The 24737-nt window shown below is 38.9% G+C and overlaps 1 protein-coding gene across 2 annotated transcripts in view; it reads right to left on the bottom strand.

Moving 5' to 3' along the window:
* PPP2R3B (protein phosphatase 2 regulatory subunit B''beta) overlaps positions 1–23654 on the bottom strand; it is a 54024-nt gene extending 30370 nt beyond the window's left edge. Inside the window, exons 1-2 of one of the 2 annotated variants that reach the window (XM_065855200.2) lie at positions 23535–23654; positions 21416–21866 (exon numbers count right to left, since the gene is read on the bottom strand). In XM_065855200.2, the coding sequence (XP_065711272.1) occupies positions 21416–21763 (348 nt within the window). In that variant the 5' untranslated portion in view covers positions 21764–21866; positions 23535–23654. Of the gene's footprint in view, positions 1–6143; positions 6596–21415; positions 21867–23534 lie in introns of those variants that run through there. The other variant, XM_065855208.2, reaches the window with a different exon arrangement.
* Between the last annotated feature and the right edge of the window lie 1083 nt (positions 23655–24737).

The following is a 24737-nucleotide window of genomic DNA, read 5'->3' as shown; positions in this document are numbered from 1 at the left end:
ATATATTGCATACACACCATCTCACATATCAAAATTAAACCTACATTCAACTAAAAGCATGTGTAAATGGTCGCCACAGAGAAGTCGTATTACATATGCACATACAAAAGTAGCATGCGATAAACAAACACTGGAAAGCTTTCAAATGGTCAAAAACTGATTTTCACTAGTTCAGTGAAGACTGAACTCTCACTTTTCTGCACGATACCTAACCAGTGTAGCACACACTTCCAAATCTCCTCAGTCACAGTAACACATATGTTGCACTAACAGATCTCTTACTCAAGTTCTACAACTCTGATTTTGGAAATACTACATTTCTCCTGATTTGCAGTTTGGTATAGCTGACCTAGACAAATCATGAAGTCCTCCTGGGAACTGGAGGATGCTATTTTAAATGCATAATTTCTGGAGAAACACCTCCGAACATGGCTGCATATGCTGAGGGTTTTTGTACAGTCACACAGAGCTTCAGCATCAAAAGAGTTCCTGTTACATAGTTAAAAAGAGTTTAGTGATTTATTCAGAAATGCCCTGGGATGGGTGTTGAATGGAAATGGAGGAGGGAGTTATCTGTGCCCCAAAGCCATGACTAACTTGCTTTATTTGCTGATAAAACTTTTTACCAAAGGCTTTACAAGAAGTAGGATCCTCTAGCAGTTTGCTGTGGCTGAGCAGTGAAAATACTTTTTGCTGCCTACACCTGCCCTGCTAACTCACAAAAGGAAAGAGGTACAGATTACAAAATGGGGGGAAAAAAAAAAAAGCAAGATTCTTCAGAAAAATCTTTCCTGTGAAAGGCAACTTCTACATTTTTCAGTAAGACAGAAGTGGTACAAAAATTGTAGTCACTGGCTGTGAGTTGTTGTCAAGCAGCCTCCATTTTACAAATTATGTCAAGTATCCCAGTCACTAATATATCCAGTTTGCCATATAGTTGCAGCTTTCTTGGAATATACTCCGATCGTAGGCTCAATCACTACTCTTATTCTTTACCAGGATACTCTGTTGCCCCAATGGCTTTCAGAAGACAAGCTGGAAAGATGCTCTGAGTACATGATCATCTTGATTGTACATAGCCAATGGCCCACACTGGGAGTCACTATCTGCAAAGGAGTTTTGACTGCCTGAGCATCATTTTAATGGGGAAAAACTGACAGTCAGTTACACCTGAGGCAATTCTAACATTCGCCTACAGGAAACAGCCCTTGTCAGGACAGGCCACCAGTTCAATGCCAAAAGTAACAAATGGGGCTAAGTCAGACATCCACTTAATTCTTCAACTCTGCAATAGCTTCCAACCCTTCCATGTTTACGACAAAACAAGTTTCAGTTGCCCAATGCAATTGAGCTGAGGAAAAATCTGCTCAAATATGAAAAATATCAAGAAGCTTGGCCTTGTGACTAAGCTGCCAAATCAACATTTGGAGCAAGTTTTCTGTCAACTTCTCATCTGGTAATGCCCCAACAAATACTCATTTGGACAACTGCAAAACCAATCTCCTACCCCTCTGATCCTGTAAAAGTTGAAGGATATTTTACATGAAGATGTGCCAAACTGTTTCATGCTTTCTAGCACACGAAGTACTACTGTCAACAGTCATAGAACATCTGCTATTAGTAGCATTAGTGATTATAAAGGTATGGGAAGTATGTTAAAACAGAGAAAAGGCCAGTGAAACTTTTAATACAAGGGAAAAATAAATAAATCTGAACTCTTCAATGTCTGAATTGTTGGGTGAAAAAAATTAGCTGCAGAGGGAACTGACACCTTGACTCTTAAATCATGCATGCAAGAAGGTTGTAACATGAACTTGAACAATATTGGCTTTTCTAGAGAATAGTATGCATCTGCATAAATTTTACACCAGCCATGAGCAGGTAAAGCAGCTGCTACCACAAGGCAGCCAATACATTTTACTCTTGAAGCAGGAGTCTCCACTGCAGAAGTGGTAAAAGAACCCACCGGTTTGATTACAGCTTCCTTTAAGAGGCTAGAGCTTAAGGCCTGGCAAACCATTACCAAGGGATCATTTATGGAAAACCTCTCATCATAACTAGCCAGTCTCAGTGAGCAGTTTAGATATTTTCATTCTATCCTAAATGCTGGCACTTGCTCCAGAAAATTTGCATTATGTCAGCAAACTAGCATCAAGTGTAACAATTAGCTACACTCAGAATGAGATTTCCATTCCCTGCTCTACTCCTCAGCCCGAACAGTTGGGTTTTGTTCTTTGAAAAAAAAAAAAAAAAGCATGTGTGTCTGATGTAAAACTATTATGTAAAAATGGACATTGAATCCTCCCTCTGTGGTGTTAAAAGGTCTCCAAATGACATTAAATTAGAAAATTGATGCTAATAGGAAAGCTGGCCTGCCAGACCTCTAATTATTACACAACCCACTTCTGAGACTGCAGTTGTAAACCCAACTGCCTCACTTAAACTTCTTAAAATTCATTTTACCTCAGAAAGGGGAAGGTTATCTTCATGATGGGAAGAATCAGTGCCCCACAGCACAAGCACACACCAGCCCAGCACGCATTAGCACCCACAGGCTCTGTATTTGTTGCCGTCTTGAATGTGTCACCAGGATGTACAAAGCATTTTGGTAAGAGGGGTGCAAAAGTGATAAGAGGCACTAACGTCTCAACCTCCTTCACTCAGAATAAAGCCAAACTTGCTAGGCACTGCAGAAGTTGAAGAAATACTTCTCATACAGCTGACATAAATAGCACGCATGAGCAACATTTAGTATCATCAACAGGTGGTCATGGAACCAGCAGCTCTCCATTTCCATGCTGAGATATGACGCACGCAACTACAGGAATCACCAAATAGTAAGAGTAGATAAAGGTATGGCATTAAAAGTATCACAAAATATGCCAGTACTCAGTTCTCACACTGACATTCAGAGGATTAATTCAAGACTTAGGCCAGCTTTTTTTTTTTCTTTTTAAAATCACATTCAGCACAGATTTGACTTTAAAAAAAAAATAATCTAGTTTTAAATCTAGAACTCAACTATTCTACAAAGTGATGTGGCCTCTAAGTAGCAAAAAATACCTGTTTTCCTAGTTTAGCTAACACAGCCATGTCGTAACACATGGGTATAACTGTGCCACTGTGCACAGATGTATTTTATTCTGTTATCATTTTGGTTCCAGCTTCAGACATTTTCCTCACATAGCCTGGGTAATGATGCTGCTTACATTCCATCTCTGACAGGTATGGATGTCAGCAGCTGTGGGCTAAAACACTCTACTCAGCTATCAGCCAGTAATAAGCCTTTCAGTTCACATCTTTAAGTTGCCAGTACATTTGACACAGTGATAGCTTCTTCTCTGTCCAAAGTTTCAGAGAAATTGATGAGCAAGATGGACACGGTGCATCTTCAAGTGCTGCTTTCACTATATTCCATAGGTATTAAATTAGCTAAGTAAGGTCTTTCTTACAAGCAACAACAGAAGACAGACTGAAATTAGTCTACTGAGTTTTATGCAGTTATGTATCAAAAACATTCAGTTCCCCTAAGTAAGAGAGAACACTTCAACAGTTGTGTATTGTTTCACATCCCTTTTGAGAAACTGATCTTTCCAGAAAGCCCTATTGTGCTCAGTTTTATCAATTTTCATTAATAAATGCAATCACTGAGAAACAGCCTGCTCCACCCACCTCACTACTAGCTGTCTACTTAAAGATTTTCACCAAACTCAATTTGCTATGCTCCACTCCTCCCAAAACACAGGGATTACCTACAAAGATACTCACATGGCTCTATGAAAAAAGCCACTGCCTTAGAATTCCTAAAACCCAGTCACTTCAACCCACCTCAGAACAGGTGTTGAGCCCCATGTTCTCTCACCATCCACCACTATTACTCATATTTTAAAGGAGTAGCTTTAATAGCAATAAACCTCTTGAAGAGAATCTGCCATTTGTTGAATAAGTTATAGAAACTACATGGATATGAAAAATTATACTACACTCTTATGATACCACACTCTTATAAGTACAGAAAAACAGATTGTCTTTCATTTCTGCTCGATTTTATCTTATTTTACATCATAGTCATGAACTGCTCTGTCTGAAAGAATATTCCAGTGATATAAGAGGTTGTAAACTCCAATAGCAGTGAAGCTTTAGCAAGTGAAACATGAAAAAAATGTCACGTTATTCTACAAAAGCTGTAAGCAGCTTTTAATTTCAACATGAAATTTTGTCAATGATTATGTAGATGATAAATAGCTATTCTTTGACAGGCACCTAACCCACAAGGATAACTTGAAATTAACACTAATATGAAATGCGAGGTAAAGAATGTCCATCTTCGTCTATACCAACAGTTATCAGCACTCATATTTTGTTTATTTAGATCTCCTTAAAATCATGAAGTTGAAGCGAAGTACCATTAAAAAAAGGAACCTCAGGTAAAACATAACAAATTGAGCAAAAGCAGACATGAGAATTTAGTTTTATTCTCCTGTTAACTCTGTTTTGCCAACAGAGTTTTGTCTGTAATATAATTAGGTGGTTTAACATACATTATTCTACAATTGCCATTTACCCAGTGCAAAATGAAATATATATGCTCGCATTGTAAGTTTATAGCCGGCAGCATGCTAAAACCAGAAAAAAACCCTACAGATTAGACAAGCTGTTTACTGAAACACTTAGTTGCCAGTAGATATGCACTGCCATAATACATTGAGATGTCTTCTAGTTCAACATAAAAAAGCCCAGCAAAAGTGCAAGTGATCCAACTACCATTTGATGGAGAGCAGATCAAGTTAAGGGGCAGCACACAAGGTAACAGTTGTTTGTTTACAACAGGATGCCATGACTAAACTTGTCTCATGCTCTGAGGTGTCTAAATATTAATTGATACTGCTACCTTTAGGTAACTAAGATAATTTCTTTTCCTGTTATCTCTAGTCAACAAGTTTCCTCCTCTCTCTCCAGTTCTCTGCAAAAGATTCAAGTCATAAAATCCTTTCATTCACAGCTTTATGCTGAATGGCATAAAAGAGCAGGGTCACTACTTGGATTCTGCTTTGCACAAAGAAGTATAAACATTGCTTATATAGCTCAGCTAAAACTAATAATGTAGAAGACAGAAGCCTAACACATTTTTAGGGTCATAGGGCTCTACAGTCCTCTCTTGAAGGTCACCTGAAAGGGACACTACTGCACTGAAATAAAATTTAAGTAGTCGTCTATATTTAGAATGATTTTAAAAACCAGAAATCTGAACATAAGGCAACTTTTATTCAACTGCTAAACTTTCCTTGATTTAGATAAAGAGTAAAAGAAACAGTCACATATCTTATCACTGATATACTTTTAGTACATGAATTGGATGTGAAGGTGAGGTAAGGACAAAGTGAATACTTTCATACACCACCAAAAGCCTTAAAGTTAAGTGTGTTGGAGCAAATAACAACTTTCAGTTTCTCCAATAAGACAGTTGTATGCTTTTTCTCCCTCTCAAAATATCTCTTTGAACATTTACTCTGTAAGTAGTTTTCCTACTAATTACATGTTTCAAATGCTTCTATTTTCAATTATGAGCTCACTTTAAAATGGTGGATTTAACTCATTGCTGCAAAACAGCAAAGAGGTACATGTGCAAACCATGTAGCAACAACGGATCTTATCCAAATACAAAGTCCAAAATAAACATGATCAAAAGGAATTCAGGGTCATCATGTAAGCATGAAAGCACATTTTAACATAATGTTTGAGTTAGTAAAGTTACAGCCTATTTCGGTATATTTTATATGCCCAGTTTCAGTAAAAGGCAAATGAAAACCCCTTGGGAAATGCATGCAGATTACAATGATGCAGATTAAGTAAAACAGTCTTTAAAAGCCTAATAGCATTAAGTGTGCCAACTTTCCACTGCATATGCCTCTGTGCAAACATCATACTTTATCTATGCTACACGCTTCAGTAAACGCTCTGTTTTTGTTTGCAGAAAACTTCCTGCACAGTCTTCTAAAACACAAAAAAATCATCATATATGGAACAGACTACCGAAATGCTGCTAGCTGATGAAAAACTTGCATGTATTTCCTGAAATTTGCGTGGCTGTGAAGGTACAACTGACAACAGTAACTTAATGGTATAAGAACTGAAAGACAAACCTGGACTTGCTGAAAAGCTTTCAGTCTCTTCTTGAATCTAGAAGGTAAAACAAAATCACATCCTCGAGCTAGCAATGCCAACTCCTTTCTTAGGTCGGGATCTTGCCGCAAAGAAATCTCCTTTATCCTCATGCTTTCGGATTTCATATAATGTCTCTGTGTGCCAGTCCAGGCACTTGAGTCCCAGTAAATAGCAGAGCTGTTGTATTATCGCACAGTGGCACTTAAAGCAGCAGCTGCACCCGAGTTCTGTGATATTACAAGAGAGTCAGCTCAACTTCGCCTGCTCCATACATTAAAGGGAACTTGGCTGGAATCGCAAAAACAGACTGTAAAGTCACTTTGGGGGCCTGGCCTTTCGTACACGCATTCCAAAGTCTAAATGGGACAGTACGGAAAAAAACAAACCTGTTTGGAGAAGCATCTATAAAAGCAGCTTCCAATTTTAAAAACGCAAGCCTTACAGGAATGCAGAGAAGCTAGCCCTGGTCATTCTGTAGCTTCCTCCTCCTCCTCCTTCCCATCCCCCTCAGCTTTTCCTCTGTCACAAAACGCTCACTGTCTAGCTTCAATGAAGTACCTCACCGAAGGATAAGGCTTTCATATTATACAACAATTAAATTCCTTTTAAACTCTGCAGTCCTTTAGCAGGAACCCTGTTACACTGGGGAAACGAAAGCAATGACAGAAAGAGCTGTAGATGGACTTTCAGCTCACACAGTTTCACAAAATAGGTTTGTTTTGTTTTGTTTTTTTACATTCATCTAGATCTAATTTACTTCATCTCAAGAATCTAATAATTCAAATGCTAAGTCAGAAAGTAGTAGCAGAAATGAGGCAAACGTTACCATAACGAAGTGCTGCTTCAAATCGTGTTTCACAGTAAAATTACATTAGAAATATCAATGATGTATGAAAATCTGAAAGTTGTTGACAGGATACTTTTTTTTTCTTAGACAGGAGTTTTATAAACACTAACATACTAGATTGCATACGTGTCACATTTCAGTAGTGCTAGAGTCAGCTACTACTCTATTTTCAGTTTATTGAATCTCAAATACATTTTATGGGGGGGTGAGGCCATGTTTTAGTTCACAGCAATCTTTTTCCTAGAAAAAATCTGATAAGCTTTCGTGGAAATTAAAGTGATCTTCTGCCCTTCCTCCTCTATGGTTTTAGGTACATTAATTGGTAAGTGGTGAAGATTTTACATTGTAATGAGCATTCCCTTCCCATAGCAATCTTTAGGAAATGCTGCTATTTTGATGAAGTTTTTTTCAAATATCACAATTGAAGCTGTGAGTACAGCAACTCTTGCTATTCCAGTCCAAGCTGTGAATACTTTTAGCACCCCCAAATTCTCTAAGATGTCAGTATTTTACAAGTCTGTAACTTGTTATGCACAAGTTTCGTTACTAACGGCATAAAGGGAAAGATTTGGTCAGTCTTACTCTGTTTTCATTCCTCATGCTTCAAATAAGGCCACTTTCTTGGTTACACAAAGATATACATAGCCCAAGAAACATTAAAACAACTCTTTCACCACAAAGTTCAAGGTTTCTCTTACTGGACAGCATTATTTTACCCCTGTGCTGTGTTACCTATAATCTTTAGCCCTATTCATCCATTCATAGCCATTCTGTCATGTAACAATATATTAAAGGCCCACAGTAAATATCCTGGTAAGGTTAAGGAAAGAGTACTAGTGAAATTAAATGTTAATGAAAGAGTACTAGTGAAACATGATTTGTCTTAATTGGATCCTTTTTAGTTTATTGTTAGAAAGTGAATGATGACAAAAAGCCTGTTTTCTTGTTTTTCATTTAGTATCCAGTTTCAGTCCCCCCAGGGCTTCTTTATTGCAACTTGTTATGAAGATATTTATTTCTTTCGGAAGCTGGAGAACAAGAAAGGAATTGACAAGGCGAGAGTCAGACATGTTGTGGTTGGCATGACCAGACGATCAAACTGCATTGAGCAAAACTGGTTGTCACTCACTGTCTTGTAGGAAGATCAAATCAACCAACCTGTGATAACTGTGGGGTGACAGGGAAGCCAGCAGGGAGCTGGGTGTGCAGCACCCAAGAGCAGCATGCTGCCTGGAACTTGAGCTGAAGGATTGAGGTGTTAAGAGTAGGGGAAGAATCCTGCTCTGGCAACAGATGCCCATTCCAGACCAAGATGTTTGGGGAAGGTCAGGAAGGTTGTATTGCAAGGCAGATTGCATTTCAGGTTCAGCAAAATAGGCCATACTTTTAAGTAAGGAAAGGTATCTTCTCACCTAAATTGCTTTTTGTTTTCACCCCTTTTCACTAGGGGTTGCGCTCACATTCACTGCCCTGTTCACAGCCTTGTTTGAGGTGGCTGTAGCACGTCATTAAGATGACTGACCACCACAGGGAGAGCTGACACAGAGCTCCGGTTCATCTGAACCTGCTGAAGGAACATCAGTAAGAAATCAGTGTTCCAGTCTCCACTTTGGAAAAAGTTGCATATTTCCCTTTTTCTTCTTCAAATGGAGCTCAGAGTCCATCATCACTTAACCAGCATATTGTGTTTGGTATTTTGAATAGTCTGTGTTTTTTGGTCATATCTTCTTCAGGCAGTGAATTATTAAGTCAATCCCATTGTTAGATTAATATTGTTTCGGCACTATTGTTGCTAGTCTGGTTTCAAACCTAGCAGTTGTTTGCATACCTGTAGTTCACAGGCTGTAATATACAAAGAATCTACATGCAATTGAGCATTTAGTTGCAATACACTGTGAAAGGTAATTACACTGGCAGCTATAACTCACCTCCTTTTCACCATCTGAATGGAAAAGAGTTTTGTACTACCACGTATGAGGGGATACAATCTTTTGTAAAGTGATGTGGTCAAGAACCCCCTAAGACCTCTTTTAACCTTTTCAGTCCTGAATTAGCCCCAGGGGAAAGGGAAAGTCAGCTTCCATCCAGATTGAACTAGGAGCATTCAGGTATAGTATTACATTTATTCTATATCTGAATTCTCTCCAGTGAAAGCTATGGCAAAATCCTTTCCTGGGTGAAGGGCTGGATGACAGCCATGGAGTTGTTCAAGTATCCTGGCAGCTTATTATTACCTGGATAAACAGAGGGGAAGGTACATGCTCAGAGCTTCCTTCCAAAGCTAAAGATACACACTATGAATGGATCTGACTCAAGGGACTCTGGCTAAACAGTTTACCACTTCAGAGATCTGAACATATACAATAGCAGTGCAGCATTTACATGGCCTTAATACAAAAGTATTGAAGAGAGACAAAGATGAGGATCACTAATAGTTTGGGTAATGTGAAAGAAATAGAAACGTGAAGAATACCTGAAAAAACCTTAAGCATTTGCCTACAAAAATGCAATTTCCTGTTCAGAAGCACACACTGACAGATCTAAAGTCTTAATAGATTATAGGGAATATGTGTATATTAATAACAATATATGTAATATATATTAGTAATTAATAATTATATATGAATAATAATATACGTAATAAGATTTATTCAGTCATACAAAAACCTTTAGTTGCTGGGTTCCAGTCCTCAACCCAGTAGCATGTGAACCAAGATGACAGAAAGCCTGTTTGGTCTTTGGAGACAGTTTAAATTAAGCACAATGAGCGAGCCCAATGGCAACAGCGTGCAACCCCACAGAATCCCTCAGCCTGAGATGCTGCAGAAATTAGAGTAGCTCCTGGGTTAATTGTGGAGAGAGAACTTTCCTGTCTCCACAACAGTCAGCTAAAGGCTTGTGAAACTCGAGTAAGGCAGAAAAGCTCAGTGAAGATAACTAAGGCAAAGTAGCATTGTTACCAGTATAGAAAAGAGATGAAACAGTATGACTAATTTATTACTACAGATATACTTCAGATGTTTACGGTGGAAAAAAGGCACTACTAGTACAATCAAACAGTTCAGGTATATCTATCTATCTATAAATCTAGATCTGTGTAAAAGAAGCCAAGCAGCTAACAATGCTGAGTAGAACACAGCTACTACGAGGAAAGAAAGTCAAAGAAGAAATTACATAAATATATCAGAAGACAAATGAAAGCAGCAGTTCTTTGCTAGACTAAGAAAAGAAGCGAACAATACAAAGAACCCTGGAATGCTGGGTTCTCTTTTTCCCCTCAATCTTCACAAAAGATTGTGACTAAACTATCACCATTATTTAATATTATCAAGAGTTATTTCTTGACCAGATAGTCTATACCTGGCCTTCCATTTACTGGAAGATGCTGGAACTAGATATGCCCCATTATTTGCATAAATATTGGGCTTTTGGTAATTAACTGGTTCCTAGTGCCTTAGATCAAAGCTCCACAGTCAGACTGAACTTCTAACAAACCTGATTCAATTTCTGCAAAAGATGTTGCATAATAGTAGATGCAAGTGACATTGTACTTCAGTAAACAAAATGCTCATTGATTAGGTGCATTATTTACATTAGTCTGCAGATCTTTAATTTACTGCTGCAGACCAGTGGTAGCCTGTGGATCATGGTTCTAACAGCAGTGAAAAATGAGTGGAAAGATTAGAAGGCAATGTTCATCTCAGTCAGACTTGATTTTATGACCTACAAAGTGAGAACACACAACTTAGGCCGGCTTGGTGGCTTTCAGCTTAACACTATATATAACAGCATCCAATATTGACATAGTCTAAACAAATGAATGAAGAATTATAGTGCTTCTCTTGAGAGGGAGTTTTAGAATTCTTTCTGAAGTCTTCAAAGACCCTTGCAGAGGAAAACCTCTTTATAGCAATGGACTAAAGTCTCAGCTGTCCAAGTGTGTTATTTTACATTATTATGAACAATAAATAAAACATTCCCGTTTCAGGAGACCACAGTACATAGGAAGATATACTGACCTTGAATTTTAGTACAGCAGGTACTATAAAACATGAAATGTCTAGAGAATGGAAAAATACGAGAATAAATTTGAAGTAGCAAAGAAAATTCTGCTTTTTATCCATCTAAGTGCCTAAGCAATCAAGAACATTAACATCTATTGACAAGGTAGCCCACTTGGGAGTGGCAAAGAAACCCACTGATACTGATTTTTCAATATTAAAATAAAAATCAATATTTGTGAATTCAATTTCCCAAACCTCCTGACTCTATCCTGAAATAAGGTTGCATAAGACTGAAACCTATCCACCCTTATACTGATGCATAAGGAATGGGGTTTAATGGGATTCCCAAATAATGAGTTTTCTCAGTTATTCAGACACTTACCTAACTTGCTTCTTGCTAGTGACTTCCCATTTCTAACTGCTCTGTAGGGGATGAGAACAAGAGGACAATGCACTTGCGAGTCAAACAGAATAATGAAGTATTACTATCCATCCCTAACTCCCCTTTGGATGAGGCACCCCTTTTCAGCAGTACACTGACAAAACTCAAGGGAGACAAAGTTTACAATGTCTAGATCACAGAAAGAATCAAGTTGTTATACTCTCACCCCACTACCAGCTACCTAAATTGATTGCTCTATAGTTATACATAGTGTTTTGAGGATGGTGTGCTACAACTATGAACTGCTACCCGTTGTAACTGTGTAGTTCAGAAATACAAATTCACAGGGAGAAACTGATCCTTTGGCCTTGGAAGGAAGTCCACGTGAACCTGGGTCTAGATGCATATTTTGTTTTTCTTGGAAGGCGCAATGCCTCTCCTGTAGAACACACAGACAAATAAAAAACCTGGAAGTCTTGCATGTACATGCCTTCTCTAATGATTGCTTATGTTTGCCAGTACTCTTGGATTACAGCAATGCCTGGAGGTTCTTTCCACAGTTGCTGGAAGAATCCAGAATTTTTAGGAGGCAAGATGGTGAATAAAAAGACATCAGTTAGATGTGAGATATAAGTCATATGGGTAGCCCAGGAAGAATGGGCCGATCAGATTCTCTGCACATTACCAAAAGAATGCCATGTATGTACATCATGCCATGGGTTGTTATCAGATTATAACAAAGATAAGATACATGTCACCTTGCTATGGTTACACTGCCTGGACTCCAAAGACATTGCATGGGCCTTTTGACACTGCTCACTGCATGTGTCAGACTAGCTTCAGCAAGCATCAACACTAAACTGAAGCCTGGCAGCTAATGGATTGTTTATATTCCTTTCAGAACAATTCTCATATTCTCTGCCATCTTCAGAAAACATTATCAGTTTACATTTTATTTTTGTATAGCATAAACAGAGTTTTAACAGAAACAGGTTGTTGGAATGGTGCTCTACAGAGGGAACCAATTTATCATTCATGATCTTCAGATGACCTTATTTATCCGATCATGAAAAGCAGGTAGCCCCAATCCAAGGCTGCTATTTAACAGAGAAAGACATAAGTAAAATATCCTGCATGGATTATACAAATTAAATTCACACTTGCTCTAATAAGATGCTGAGACTTTGCATTTTTAGGTGAACACAGTTTATCCACAGAGGAAGCTATAGTCCACAACATTCACATTTGTAACTTTACCAAGGTAAGCCTCTGAATAGCAAAATATGTTGAGATGAAGAATTAGTTTAGGCTGATTCAGAATACCACTAAGATTTTCCTGCTGGAGAGAGCAGGTTTTATAGTGGAGTCTGATGTTATGCAACTTTTCAAAGTCGCACAGGCCATTTTTGATATTTAGTAATTTCTAGATTGGTATTATTTACTTTGTGTCACCTTAATTTAGAAGTTGACAGAGTAATCCGGTATGAAGAACATGAATGACAATGTTTTATAACTGTCCAGCACCTAATTTAAACATTGGACTAGCTGTTCAGTACTTCATCATTTTGACATGAACTGAATTTTCAATTAATCCTTTCAAAAACACATATCTTGGAATTTATTCATTTCCAAAACTAGAATGATTGGTGTATGAAAGTACAACCACTACTTTAATTCCACCATCACAAGCTAACATGACATGCAATTTAGTCCCTGAAATCACAAGACAATAATTCTGAGTCAGTGACAGCTGCAGGACAGCTTCTTGCTTATACACTTGGGATTTCCCTCCCTGAAGATCCGAAAGCAAAACCAACAAACAGGGAAACTTAAGATACAGACCTTGTTCTACAAGTCAGTCAGTAAGACTGCAAACTGTAATTCACCAACTGACAATGGCATTCTTGGCAGAACCCCTATAGAGACTTACTCTTGAACTGACCATCTTGTTATTGGTAAATCAGTATGAAATCATTGCTGGTATAGGAAATGGAGAGGCAATAGAAACAGCACTGGTTTCTACAGAGCTAAAGGTGAATAATAAATAAATAAATAAATAAATATAATCACACTTCTAAACTTGCAAGCAGAGTACAGACAAAGCACAGAAAGAAGGCAGAGCCCAGAAGCTGGTCACTGGCAACAAACTGAACTTTAACTTCCAGTATGACAACTGAAGGGCCCATCACTGCACACGAGGTAATAAGACTTAAGAAATGAGACAACTTGCAGAGGTGCAACAATACAAATACATTGCTGGAACAGCAACAGTACTCTTGGTCCCTTCCAACTCAGGACATTCTATGATAAGAATTTTTTTACAATGAAGGTGGTGAAACACTGGCCCAGGTTTCCCAGAGAGGTGGTCGATGCCCCATCCCTGGAGACATTCCAGGCCAGGCTGGACGGGGCTCTGAGCAACCTGATCTAGTTGAAGATGTCCCTGCTCAGTGCAGGGGGTTGGACTAGATGGCCTTTGAAGGTCCCTTCCAACCCAAACTATTCTAGGATTCTATGACTAGCCATTTCCTCCATTCTCCATCACTGGAAGTCTTTATGTGATTTTTTTTTTTTTTTTTCAAACATTCTAGAAGATATTTCTAAAATATTAAGCTTACATTTGTTACTTGATAAATAAGCATGTAGTCAAAATTTTACACGGTATTCCTTAGTGTGTTAGCAGCAAGTAACAATAAAATTAGTGATTTTTTTTTTTTTTGTTTAAAATCTTAAGTTACAACAAAAGGCTTTTAAGAAGTATTTGCTGTAAATGGTGACTATTCATAAAGGCTATTAGTAGACAGAAGGAAGAAAAATCTAGCTCATCAAGTGCTTTCAGCATTACCCGATTTCAAATAGTTTATTTCTTAGTCGATGAAGTATATCACAAGGATGATGATTACATACGATACATCAGTGAGGATCATATCTAGTAGAAATATTTATGAACTCTAGAATGTTAACTGTTTATCAATACAAATCTAGCTTATGAAGAAATAAAACTATTTAGAAACTGTTCTCCTGGTTCTGCTTAATTCTAAAAACAGATCAGGTCAAATAATTTCATAAGGTCTACAAGCCTTGTTTTGTCCAGATAACATGAAGGCGGCCCAGTTGAACCTTGTTCATTGTGGGCACGTTTACAACTCAATTTTATAGATATTTTGCGATGTTTCCCCTCATCACCTACTCAGGTCTTTCCCCACATCTTCCTTGCATATGGATTTCTACAAATGTTGGGAAAGTCTCCTTGTAGTCTTCTAGCTTGTCTTATTTGTTGCATTGAAATCAGCAAGTTTCTAGTAAGATTTGCATAGAACAAATAGGTAAAGCTAGTTCCATATGAAACGAAACTAAGTAGTATGCACAAAGTTATTTAAGCAAATAAGCCAAAAGCCCTAAGAGCCCATTATCACTGCAAGAACCCATGGTCAAAGAATGGTACATGGGTGGCTCTTATGGTTTCTAGCTACTTATTCTTTTTATATAGAATAGCAATTGCTATGCAAAAGGAGCACATTTAACGTGAAGTACCAGAACACATCTCTTGATCAATGGCTAGCTTTCTACAGACCCATTTTAAGTTATATTTGTTGTTTGCAGAATACAAACTAATCTTATCTACCAAGACATTTGTACAATCTGGCTAACTTGAAGATGAGAACACCACACTAATCCAACCCAGCATGAGGGAACTGTTTACATATTATACCACAGTTAAAACATTAAATGTAGTAACCATTTGTTGTGGATTGCTGTAAACAACAAGCACACTTAACTGATATCTTCTCGAAGCAATGCAACTACTTAAATTGCTTAACTTCCAATTTTTCAAGACAGTTGTGTGTGTGAAGCATCTAAATTTGCAAGACTCAGCCATCTAATTTTTCTCATAACACTGCTTGCTGGAAAATTCTGTGCAGTCATTGACTAGGTCTACCATTGAATAAAGTAGTTCTCTGGATGAACTGCATTAATCGTTTTGTAATGAAGTAAGCCCATACATACTTTTGCCTTCAAGCTTATTTCTTGCTGACAGAATAAGTGTAGGGCACATGGAGAGGTTCTCAAAAATGTAAGATGAGTTCCCAAGCATCATGAAGGAAAAAAGGAAAGCTATCTCCTCTATATCAATATCTAATTTCCTCCCAGACTGACCACCTGTTAAAAGAATGAACTGTTCAAATGACTTATGTAAAGCTATAATTAAACTTAAATGTTTTGAAAGACTCGGCAGAAAGAAGCAACTCTAAGAAAGTAATGATCTCATACAGCTATGAACTTTTTTTTTGTTTGTCTGCTTTTACATGACAGTCACTCACACAGGAGGCACTGCCTGTGATAAATAAATTTCATCCAAATATTTGAGTTTGTCCTGTGTCAGGATTCAGGTGAATTTTAAACTTGAAGAAAGCCACGTATAATTCTGAACTCAATTTTTCAGCACTGGAAATGCCAAAAACTCTTAAGACTGGATGCAGCATGTAAGAAAGATTTGAGTTTCCAGAAAGACAGAGATATCTTTCAAGTGCAACTACCACTCTAAAAGAGGACAAAAGATCACTATTTCTTCTAACAAAGCACAATGTGTAAACAAATTTAATACTACTACAAATAAATGTGTGAAATTTATGTCCCAGGGTACAACATGCAGTTAGAATAAGGAGCACTGCTGAAAACCTACAACAGCGAATAACTTACAGTTTCTCATACATAAAATGAATACCTGGTTCTCTAATCAGGATAAGGATTCTTCTATTCCAAGCTATTCAGTACAGCAAAGCTTAAGAATAACACAACATACTACCAGTGCTGCTTATGCTGACTACTATTATTTCACCACACTTGAAACTAATAATTATTTTCTAGGAACACCTATAGCTGTACTCTTCCAGACATTAATATGAAGTTCTGGCTGTCCTTCCTTTGTTGGTACCACAGAAGGTCCTTTATTGTGAACACATTAGTGCTGACATCTGTCATAGTGCCCTGTTATCATCACAAAAGTACATCAGTTTGATAACAGGTTATTTACAGTCTGCCTTTTAAGTCACGGGCTTGAGTTGGAAGCCAAGTCCACCATCCTCCCCACTTAATGATGGGACACAGCACTATTAACACAAGCTTTGCATAATACGGAGTTAGGGAGCGTATGTGCTAGACCACACTCAGTTCTGTGCAGTGCAATGCTAATACAGCTTACAAAGCCCAGAGTTAGTATCTGACATTGCTACTAGTATTAAGGAATAGTAAATAACTCGGATGCAGACAACACGTAAGACTGGACAGTTGAAATTTCAAGGTTGACATCAAAGCTTAGTAACTACTTCAGTGAAAAGCTGTCGGGATTCAAACACTGTAATTCTTCTTTTCTGATGTTTTATGACACAGAGCACACCTGCAGAACACAGAGACAGTCCACCACTGGTCTAAGAGATGTAGGTGTAAGCCCAGCTAGCCTTTCGTTCAGGTCCTCAGAACTAATTTGTTTCAAAAAGCAACTGTTACTATGCTCAAACTTCTGTCAGTGTTACAGGTTTCATTCTAGTCTCCCTTCCAACTAAAATCGGTTATAGTAGCACCACTCCATTTGAATCAACTGCTAACAATAATTTGGCAAGAGTGGTAACGATGAAAAAAGCTGTGCAGCAATACAGTAAAGCAGTACAAAAATTATGAATTACAGAAATACGGGACAATGAGTTTTAATAATAGTCACAAGATAACAAGCAGGAACAGCAAAGGATATACAGAAGCTAGTCTGAGAAGTACCTTTATCTTAAAGGTTGACCCTGCAGAGAAACGGAAAATAACTTTCAAGTATTTCAGATCATATCACATTCTCCCTGCACCACCACCCCCTAAAATGCCCAAAGGGAATTCTGTGAATTGTTTCCCCAGATGCCTTGCCCACCAGCTGGTTAGGATTAAACATCTTGCCTGCGGCATCTTTTAGGCCTTGAGGCTTGGCATTTTTGACAATATGATGAACAGTGTGCAATTGTGTACACCCCATATGTTTAAGATAATCTAGAGTGCCAGAAATGCTGTTAAATCCATGTACAGTAGTGATAAGGGTTAGAAGAAAGCTATGACAAGTTTGAAAGTCACAAGTCACAGCTCTAGAATTTCTTTACAAGAGCATACTCATAAAATATTCAAGACTTAAACATTGAGACTTTTCTATGCCTTTGATTTCCTGTTGTTTTAAGACATTCAGTATATACAAATCACAAGACTACTTGCAGAATACTGAGCACTAGCAAGCACTTCACATCACATAAAGAAGATGACCAGAACTTTGCAATTACAGTGTTGGTACAATGGATGCAGCCAGAGACCAACCTCACTCTGAATGACACTATGCAAGTGAAGGGGAACTGCTACCCTAAAGAAAACAAAACAAGCCCATACCCTAAACAAACACTGTTTTGTTTTCACTTGCAGTAACATACATCACAAGAGGAATTTTCTTGGTAAAGTTCTGTCTAGATTTCAAAATGTACGTGTAGATTAATCCAACAGTTTATTCTGAATTAGTGTTTTTCCAGAACATGGCTTTAAGTGCCTTGTTCAGATGAACAAACTCCTCTTCGAAGCACCTCAGGTTTTGTTTCCTCTTTAACATAAAGACCATGTAGGTGCTTTCACTGTCTGAGAAAGTACTTTAGACTCACTAATCACTGGAGGACTTCAACAATCTTGAAAGACAGCAAATCTCCTCTGACAAGACATTAATGTTTCAGCAAAAATGCATGGCAACTTCTGAATTTTGGATAAAAATAACCCTCAAACTTCCATTACAAGCTAACCTCTGAAAAAGAGAAAAGATCTCCTTGAATAGAATAGCTGTCAGCTACAGTACTTTTAATACTGTTTAACAGTTGCCATCAGAACACCAACACGTTTTGCTCATATGCTACTGTTTAAGGTGCTAAAAGATTAAATATCTGATTAGTTTCCAGACAAGTCTTCCAAGAATGCTTCCATTCTGCAAAACATGTTTTTCTAACAAGTACGGAAACCTACACATTCATACTTAGTACCTAATAATAACCTGATGATGACAGCTTTCTGTTATCGGCATTATTGTTTGGTGTCCTTCAAAAAAAGTTGCATTTTAAGAAACTGGAAAAGGTGTACAGCAACCTTACCGATAATCAAATGTATTGATTCAGTTCAGTGATACTGAAAACGTATCCTGCCAAAATGAGTTTACTGCCTGTACACTGCATTAGGAGAATTCCTGTATACAGTAAGAAAGAGTTTAACAAGAAGATGCCTAAATTGAGTTACATAGTCCTGAAAGAAGTAATTCTCCAGCTCTTTATAGCTGAATGTAAAAGCTCTTTCCTAATATCACCCTCAGGCACCCAAGGTTAAGCATGTTAACTTTTAGCATTTTCTAGGACTGCTACATAGAATTTAAATCTGTATTATCTGACCTACAGTACAAGCTTTATTTTTTAAAAAGCTGTCTGAAAAATATGATTCCATTTATATAAATAAGACAAGGACCTCAAACTTCCTTAAATGAGGTAGGTAAAACCATTGCGGCTTGATTTGTGAACCATGATTAAGTACACAAAACCAGATGCATTACTTTTGACACTGCAGCAGTTAGTTTATGGATATATGAGAAGGAAAAGTGTTATATTTTGCTTTCTATGAGAAAATACACAGTTGGGGCAGAACATGCAATTATGCAACTTTGGTGGTATTTTAAGGGCTGATGCCTGCTCCCTGAAGACTAAGAAACTTTTGGATGAAGCTTCAGCTCAGCTGAATAATAAAGTCACAAATAAGTTTCTCATTGCTTGGAAACTTCTCAAAAAAAACCAACAACCCCAAAAAGCAACAACAAAACCCACCAAAACAAAGCCAACAACCTGGCCCTCTAGGTTCTCCCTCAGCACTACAAAAGGAATTCCAGTTAAGTACAGAATATAACACTTCATTAATCTCTCCTAGTTCTTTATGGGATCTAGTTAAAGACATCAACGAAGACACACAAATTATAGTACACAAATTAGCAATCAAGTACATCAAGTAACAGTGGCTTTTAATGGAAACTCTTCCATTGCTTATTTTTATCCAATACAAGAATAAGCTGTGCATCTGCTCACTTTCTGCATTTCACTAGAACAGGAAATAAAATGGTATGAACATAAAGAAAAAAAAGTAAAACAGTTGTCATGCCCTGCTGTCTGGCTAGTGATTACACATAAAACACAAGTCCCTATTAATTTCAAGTCAATCTAGACAAACTTTAGATTGGAAGTGTGCTGTCTCAACATTAAGAAGTCGGGACTCCAAATTGTCAAGCTAGATTTGAATATTAATATTTATAAAATCAATGCAACATTTCAGATAAAATGTCTTAGTGCAAAACCACAGTCGCATCGTTACTCTTGTGGGTGGAAAGGTAAATATATACATTCAATACACACCAATAACAGACAAGAAGTAACCAAGACTCAAACATCCTCAGCTCTAACTTCTACCATTACCAACCTGAGAAGGCTTCCCTGGGACACCAGGAGGTTTGCCCAGTGTATTGAGTTAGATACCCAAGTATGTAGAGTGATTTGGACTGTTGACCACTTACAACTTACCACTGTTATCAAATGATATGATTTTATAGTCCTATAGCAGAAACAGCATGCACCTTAACAACTCCTTTAATATAAGGTAACTTATACACACGATGCTTAGTTTTGTCTGTCACCACATCATTTTCTATCCAGTTTTGTTTTTACAATTTCTGAAAAGGGCTAGAAATTAGGTTGACCTGAACTGAATGCTAAGAAAAAAATCTCAGGTTGGGGGCAGGGGTGTCATTCTTGCATAAAAGGCATTGTCTATTATAAACCAAGACCTTCTTAGAAAGAAAGCATTGAGTGTACCATGCAGTACCAAAACAACCACTTTGTTAATATGCATATTCTTTGAGTCTTGTACTAACAATAGTGCCTGGTATCAGTAGACAAAGGAATATTTGCAGTCAAGGCAGTATGTTATAAAAATAACCCTGCAAACAAACACAGGGACTTACATTTATCCACAATTACATTGCATTTGGAAGGGCCTGTTACTGAAAGCATGGCATCTGAAACATCAACATCTGGATTGGGTTACCTCTGACAAAACTAAGGTAAACAAGAGGTAGCCAGCAACTGTGGTCTATTTAGTAAACTAAATAGCCTTTGTAAACTACCATATCTAATAAAATGCTAGATTTTTCTTTTAATATTAAGTGTGATATGTACTTCACAAATGACATGGGGTTAGTCATGCCTATCCGACCTATCTAGCCAAGTTTCAGCTTTTACAATTATTTCTTTCATTCTCCAACTCTGGAGGGCTCAGTGGACACAAAGACATTATTGAAAACTGCATTTTTATAATGATGTTATTTCTAGCTTTTCCACCACTTCTAGTTTGTTCATGACTGTTAAAAACCACAAGAATGCAGATACTAGCCCTAACCTTATTGCATAGGAAAGGCAATACTTCAGAAAGCAAGAATCACTTGTTTTGACTTTTCACCCAGTGAAGCAAGCATAACATGCAAATTAATTGCAACACAGATCAGTCTAACATGATGTTTGAAACAACAGCTCAAAACACAGGTAGAAATACCAAATCTAATCAGCTGTACTGGCTATGGAATTTTTAAGATGCCCCTGCAGTTTTAAAGAACAAGGGCAATATTGCTCTTGACAGAAAAATTATTGCAACTAGAAAACAATTAATTTCTCATTTTATGTCAGGCATGAGTGGATTATAAAAAGCAACAGAGCTGCAAGAAGTCAAGACATGCTTTTGGAAGTTTAAGCCACCTAGCCACTAGTGCTAATGACACAAAAACAGGGACATTTTGTGTTCAGCGCCACTGCTTCACTCCACTCCTGACACCTCCTGTGGGGAAATTACTTGAATAATTTGCTGATACAACAAACACAAAATTCACTTCTATTTAAACAAATAGCTCTAATGAGTAAAAAACAAACTTACTACTCTGGTTCCTGAGGATCGACGCGTTGCTCTAACATTAGAAATGTTCCTTGGGGTGGCTGGAGTTGCCAATGGAAGAGTAGTAGAAAGCTGAGGAGGATTGAGAGACATCAAAGACAACCCAGTATCTCCCAATATGCATTGCTTGGAATTGGAATTTTTATTAGCAGATCTCTCATTTTTACCATTGCCTGAATCTCCATTACTAATCACAGCTTTCTCCTCATTCTTGATTCTTCTCAAGCAGTCCTTTAGTGCCAGCTGAGTTGCAGGCTGACTTAACCAGCACCGGAAGAGTTCATCCACCTTCATTTTCAGTACAGGTTTCAGAACTTTCCCAGGTGACATTTTCTATCAGTATCCCTTTTTGTTGGATCAAATTCAAACCAAAAGTTTGACAATCATCTACTTATTCCACTTGACTTTCGGTGTTTCACAAACTTCAGGATTCCTGTTAAGAAAAATACTATTATTTAATGTTACAGTTTTAACAAAGTTTTGATATTTACTCCCTCAACATACCAACAGGTGTTGCAATATACACACAACTACAACAACATTTTGGAAGTATAAGCCGTTAATATGTCAGAGCAAAATCAAGAGGATAATTTCTTTAAAATCATACTGTGCAAATGATGTAGACTGCAGAGAAAGAAACTGCACTCAGGTTCTCTCTAAGAGGAACATCTAAGAAATGTTTTCCAAGAACATGTATTAAAATACACATTCATCATAACAAATAGCCCCCAAAAATGCTTATAATTGAACTTGCTAAGAACTAAGTGTCTCAGCAGTTCACGTGAAGTCTTGGTGATAGCACAATTAAGATTTTTAGAAGCGAGTCTTTCAGTCAAGAGATTTAGAGCTAAGACCAAAGGCTCAAATTTCATTCTGAAGTCTGTGCTTCCAATTTAAAATCTTGCTTTGCATATTGCAGCACAAGATGCATTCCCATGTGAGTGATGCCCAGCTGAATTCCTAAAGGCCCTTCCTCAGAATTTGATTTGCCTGCCCACTTGGTACTGCACAGTCATTTGATATTTTAAGAACTGATCTGTTTGGCATTCACTTTTTTTTTTTTTTTTAAGCTAATGTGAAACCCAATATGACTCAAGAACTGAGATAGTACAATTTCAGGTTCAGGTGCTCACCTGAAGCATCCAGAATATTTTAGAGAGCCAGAGGACAGAGGACTGGAGCTAAACCACAGAATCACAGAATCATTTCAGCTGGAAAAGACCCTCAGGATAATCAAGTCCAACCATAACCTAATCTAACTCTAGCACTAAACCATGCCCCTAAGAACCTCATATAAATGTCTCTTAAACCCCTCCAGGGATGGTGACTCCACCACTTCCCTGGGTAGCCTGTCCAAATGACTGACAACCCTTTCCATAAAGAATTTTTTTTCTAATATCCAATCTAAACCTCCTCTGGTACAACCTGAGGCCATTTCCTCTTGTCCTGTCACTTGCTATTTGTGAGAAGAGACCAACACCCACCATGCTACAACCTCCTTTCAGGTAGTTGCAGACAGGAATAAGTTGTAGACAGCGATAAATACTGAGAACAGAACCCAAGTTACTATTGCCATGACCACAATCATATCTGGTACAGTACAATCTGATCTGGCACAGCTTAACTAAACCCTGTGCTTCCTCCTGGTGTTGTTTTTTTTTTTTTTTTTTTAAGCCTTTAGCATTATTTGATCCATATGTAGAAGGCAGCAAAGATATGCAACTACATCGCTAAAGAAGTTTAATTTAAACACTCAAAAACGTGAATGAATAACATCTAGCAATAGAATGTGCTATTAAAATCGAAGCCCAGTCTTCATCCCATAGCAGAACTATAAGTCTTACAATACTGCACCAGCTAAATTTTTTAAGCCTTTATGTCTAATAGCAGTTATTACGTTGCCAAAACCGAAGGGCCGTTTAAAAGCGGCGGGCTCAGGGCCAGCCGAGCCGCAGCGCAGGCGCGGGGTGGCAGCTGCGGGGGCCGCCTCGGGGAGCGGGCAGCTCTGTGGAAAGGCCAGCCCAGAACGGGCAGGCCGAGGCGGGATGACGGCGGCACCGCCCCAGGAGCGGAACGAACCACTACCGTCGACACCACACACCTGCTGGCACCTGCTCCCCGAGGAGACGGCTGCGGGCGGGCAGAGGGGCAGAGGCCGCCCCTCTCTCCTCAGCAGCTCAGAGACGAAGCGGCTTCACGCCGCGTCAGCGACCCCGAGGGGAACGCGCGAAAAGGAGGCACAACCACCCACCTGCCCCGCGCCGCCCCTCCCGCCGCTGCCTTCAAACCCGCGCCTCCTTCCGGTCTGCCCCAAGCCGCCCTGCCCGCCCACATCTCGCGAGAGCTCCGCCCGCCCTCCCACGTGACGGCGACGCGGCGAACGGTCACCATGGTAGCGAGAGGGGGAGGGGCTAGTTTTTGCCCACACTTCATCCCCCGCATTCCCAGCAGCCCTTGCGGCACTGCTGTTTTTAATGGGGAGCGCGGGGTCGGGAGTTCGCACCCGGCGTGGCCGCGCAGGGGTGGCGGGGGGGGAATCAGCCTATGTCTCTGGGGAGCTGGTGGATCGGCCTTTGCTTCGTCGCTAGAGCCCCTCTCGGGGCCGAGACTGCAGCGCTGTGGGACAGGGCGAGGAGAGCGAGGGGCTCGGGCTGGGCGGTTGGGCCTCCCGCCCAAAAGCTGCGGGTTTAGTGCTGAGGCGCCCGGCGCCCTGCGCTGCGGGCTTGGGGGCTGTGTGGCTGCGGAGGTCCCGCGATGGCCTCTGCTCCCGGTGCTGTCACCTGCGCTGAACGGGGTAGCTTTGACACAGCCTCAGTTCTCAGGCTGCTTTTCCCTCACTGGCTTTCTGAGAGGAGCTGACGGATTACGTGATCTTACCTTTGCTTGTTCCAGCTGCTAAATCCCATTAGACGAGGACATAAAATTGTAGAATCATTCAGGTTCTAAGAGACTATTAAGATCGAGTCCAGCCGTCAACCAAACACTGCCAAGTCCACCACTAAACCGTGTCCCTAAGCATCGCATTTACAAGTTTTTTTTAATTGCCTCCAGGGATGGTGATTCGACCACTTCCTGGGTAAATGTACAGCATATTGTAGGTAAAGGCGAAAATCTGACAAAAACACCTCTTTGCTACACAAAATGAGTGTGTCATTAGAACTAAGAAGGGTGTGAAAGGAACAGAAGGAAAAGGACACATATATGTAGAAGTATGTGAGAACCCTTGAATCCCACAGCTATGTAATATAATTTGATAAATAATAATAATAAATAAAATTTAATCATTCTTTTTCTGTTGTACTGC

Source organism: Patagioenas fasciata, chromosome 1 (assembly GCF_037038585.1).
Source record: "Patagioenas fasciata isolate bPatFas1 chromosome 1, bPatFas1.hap1, whole genome shotgun sequence".
Taxonomy (NCBI): Eukaryota; Metazoa; Chordata; class Aves; order Columbiformes; family Columbidae; genus Patagioenas; species Patagioenas fasciata.
The sequence above is the reverse complement of the archived record's forward strand: the minus strand, read 5'-3'. Positions and strand labels throughout refer to the sequence as shown.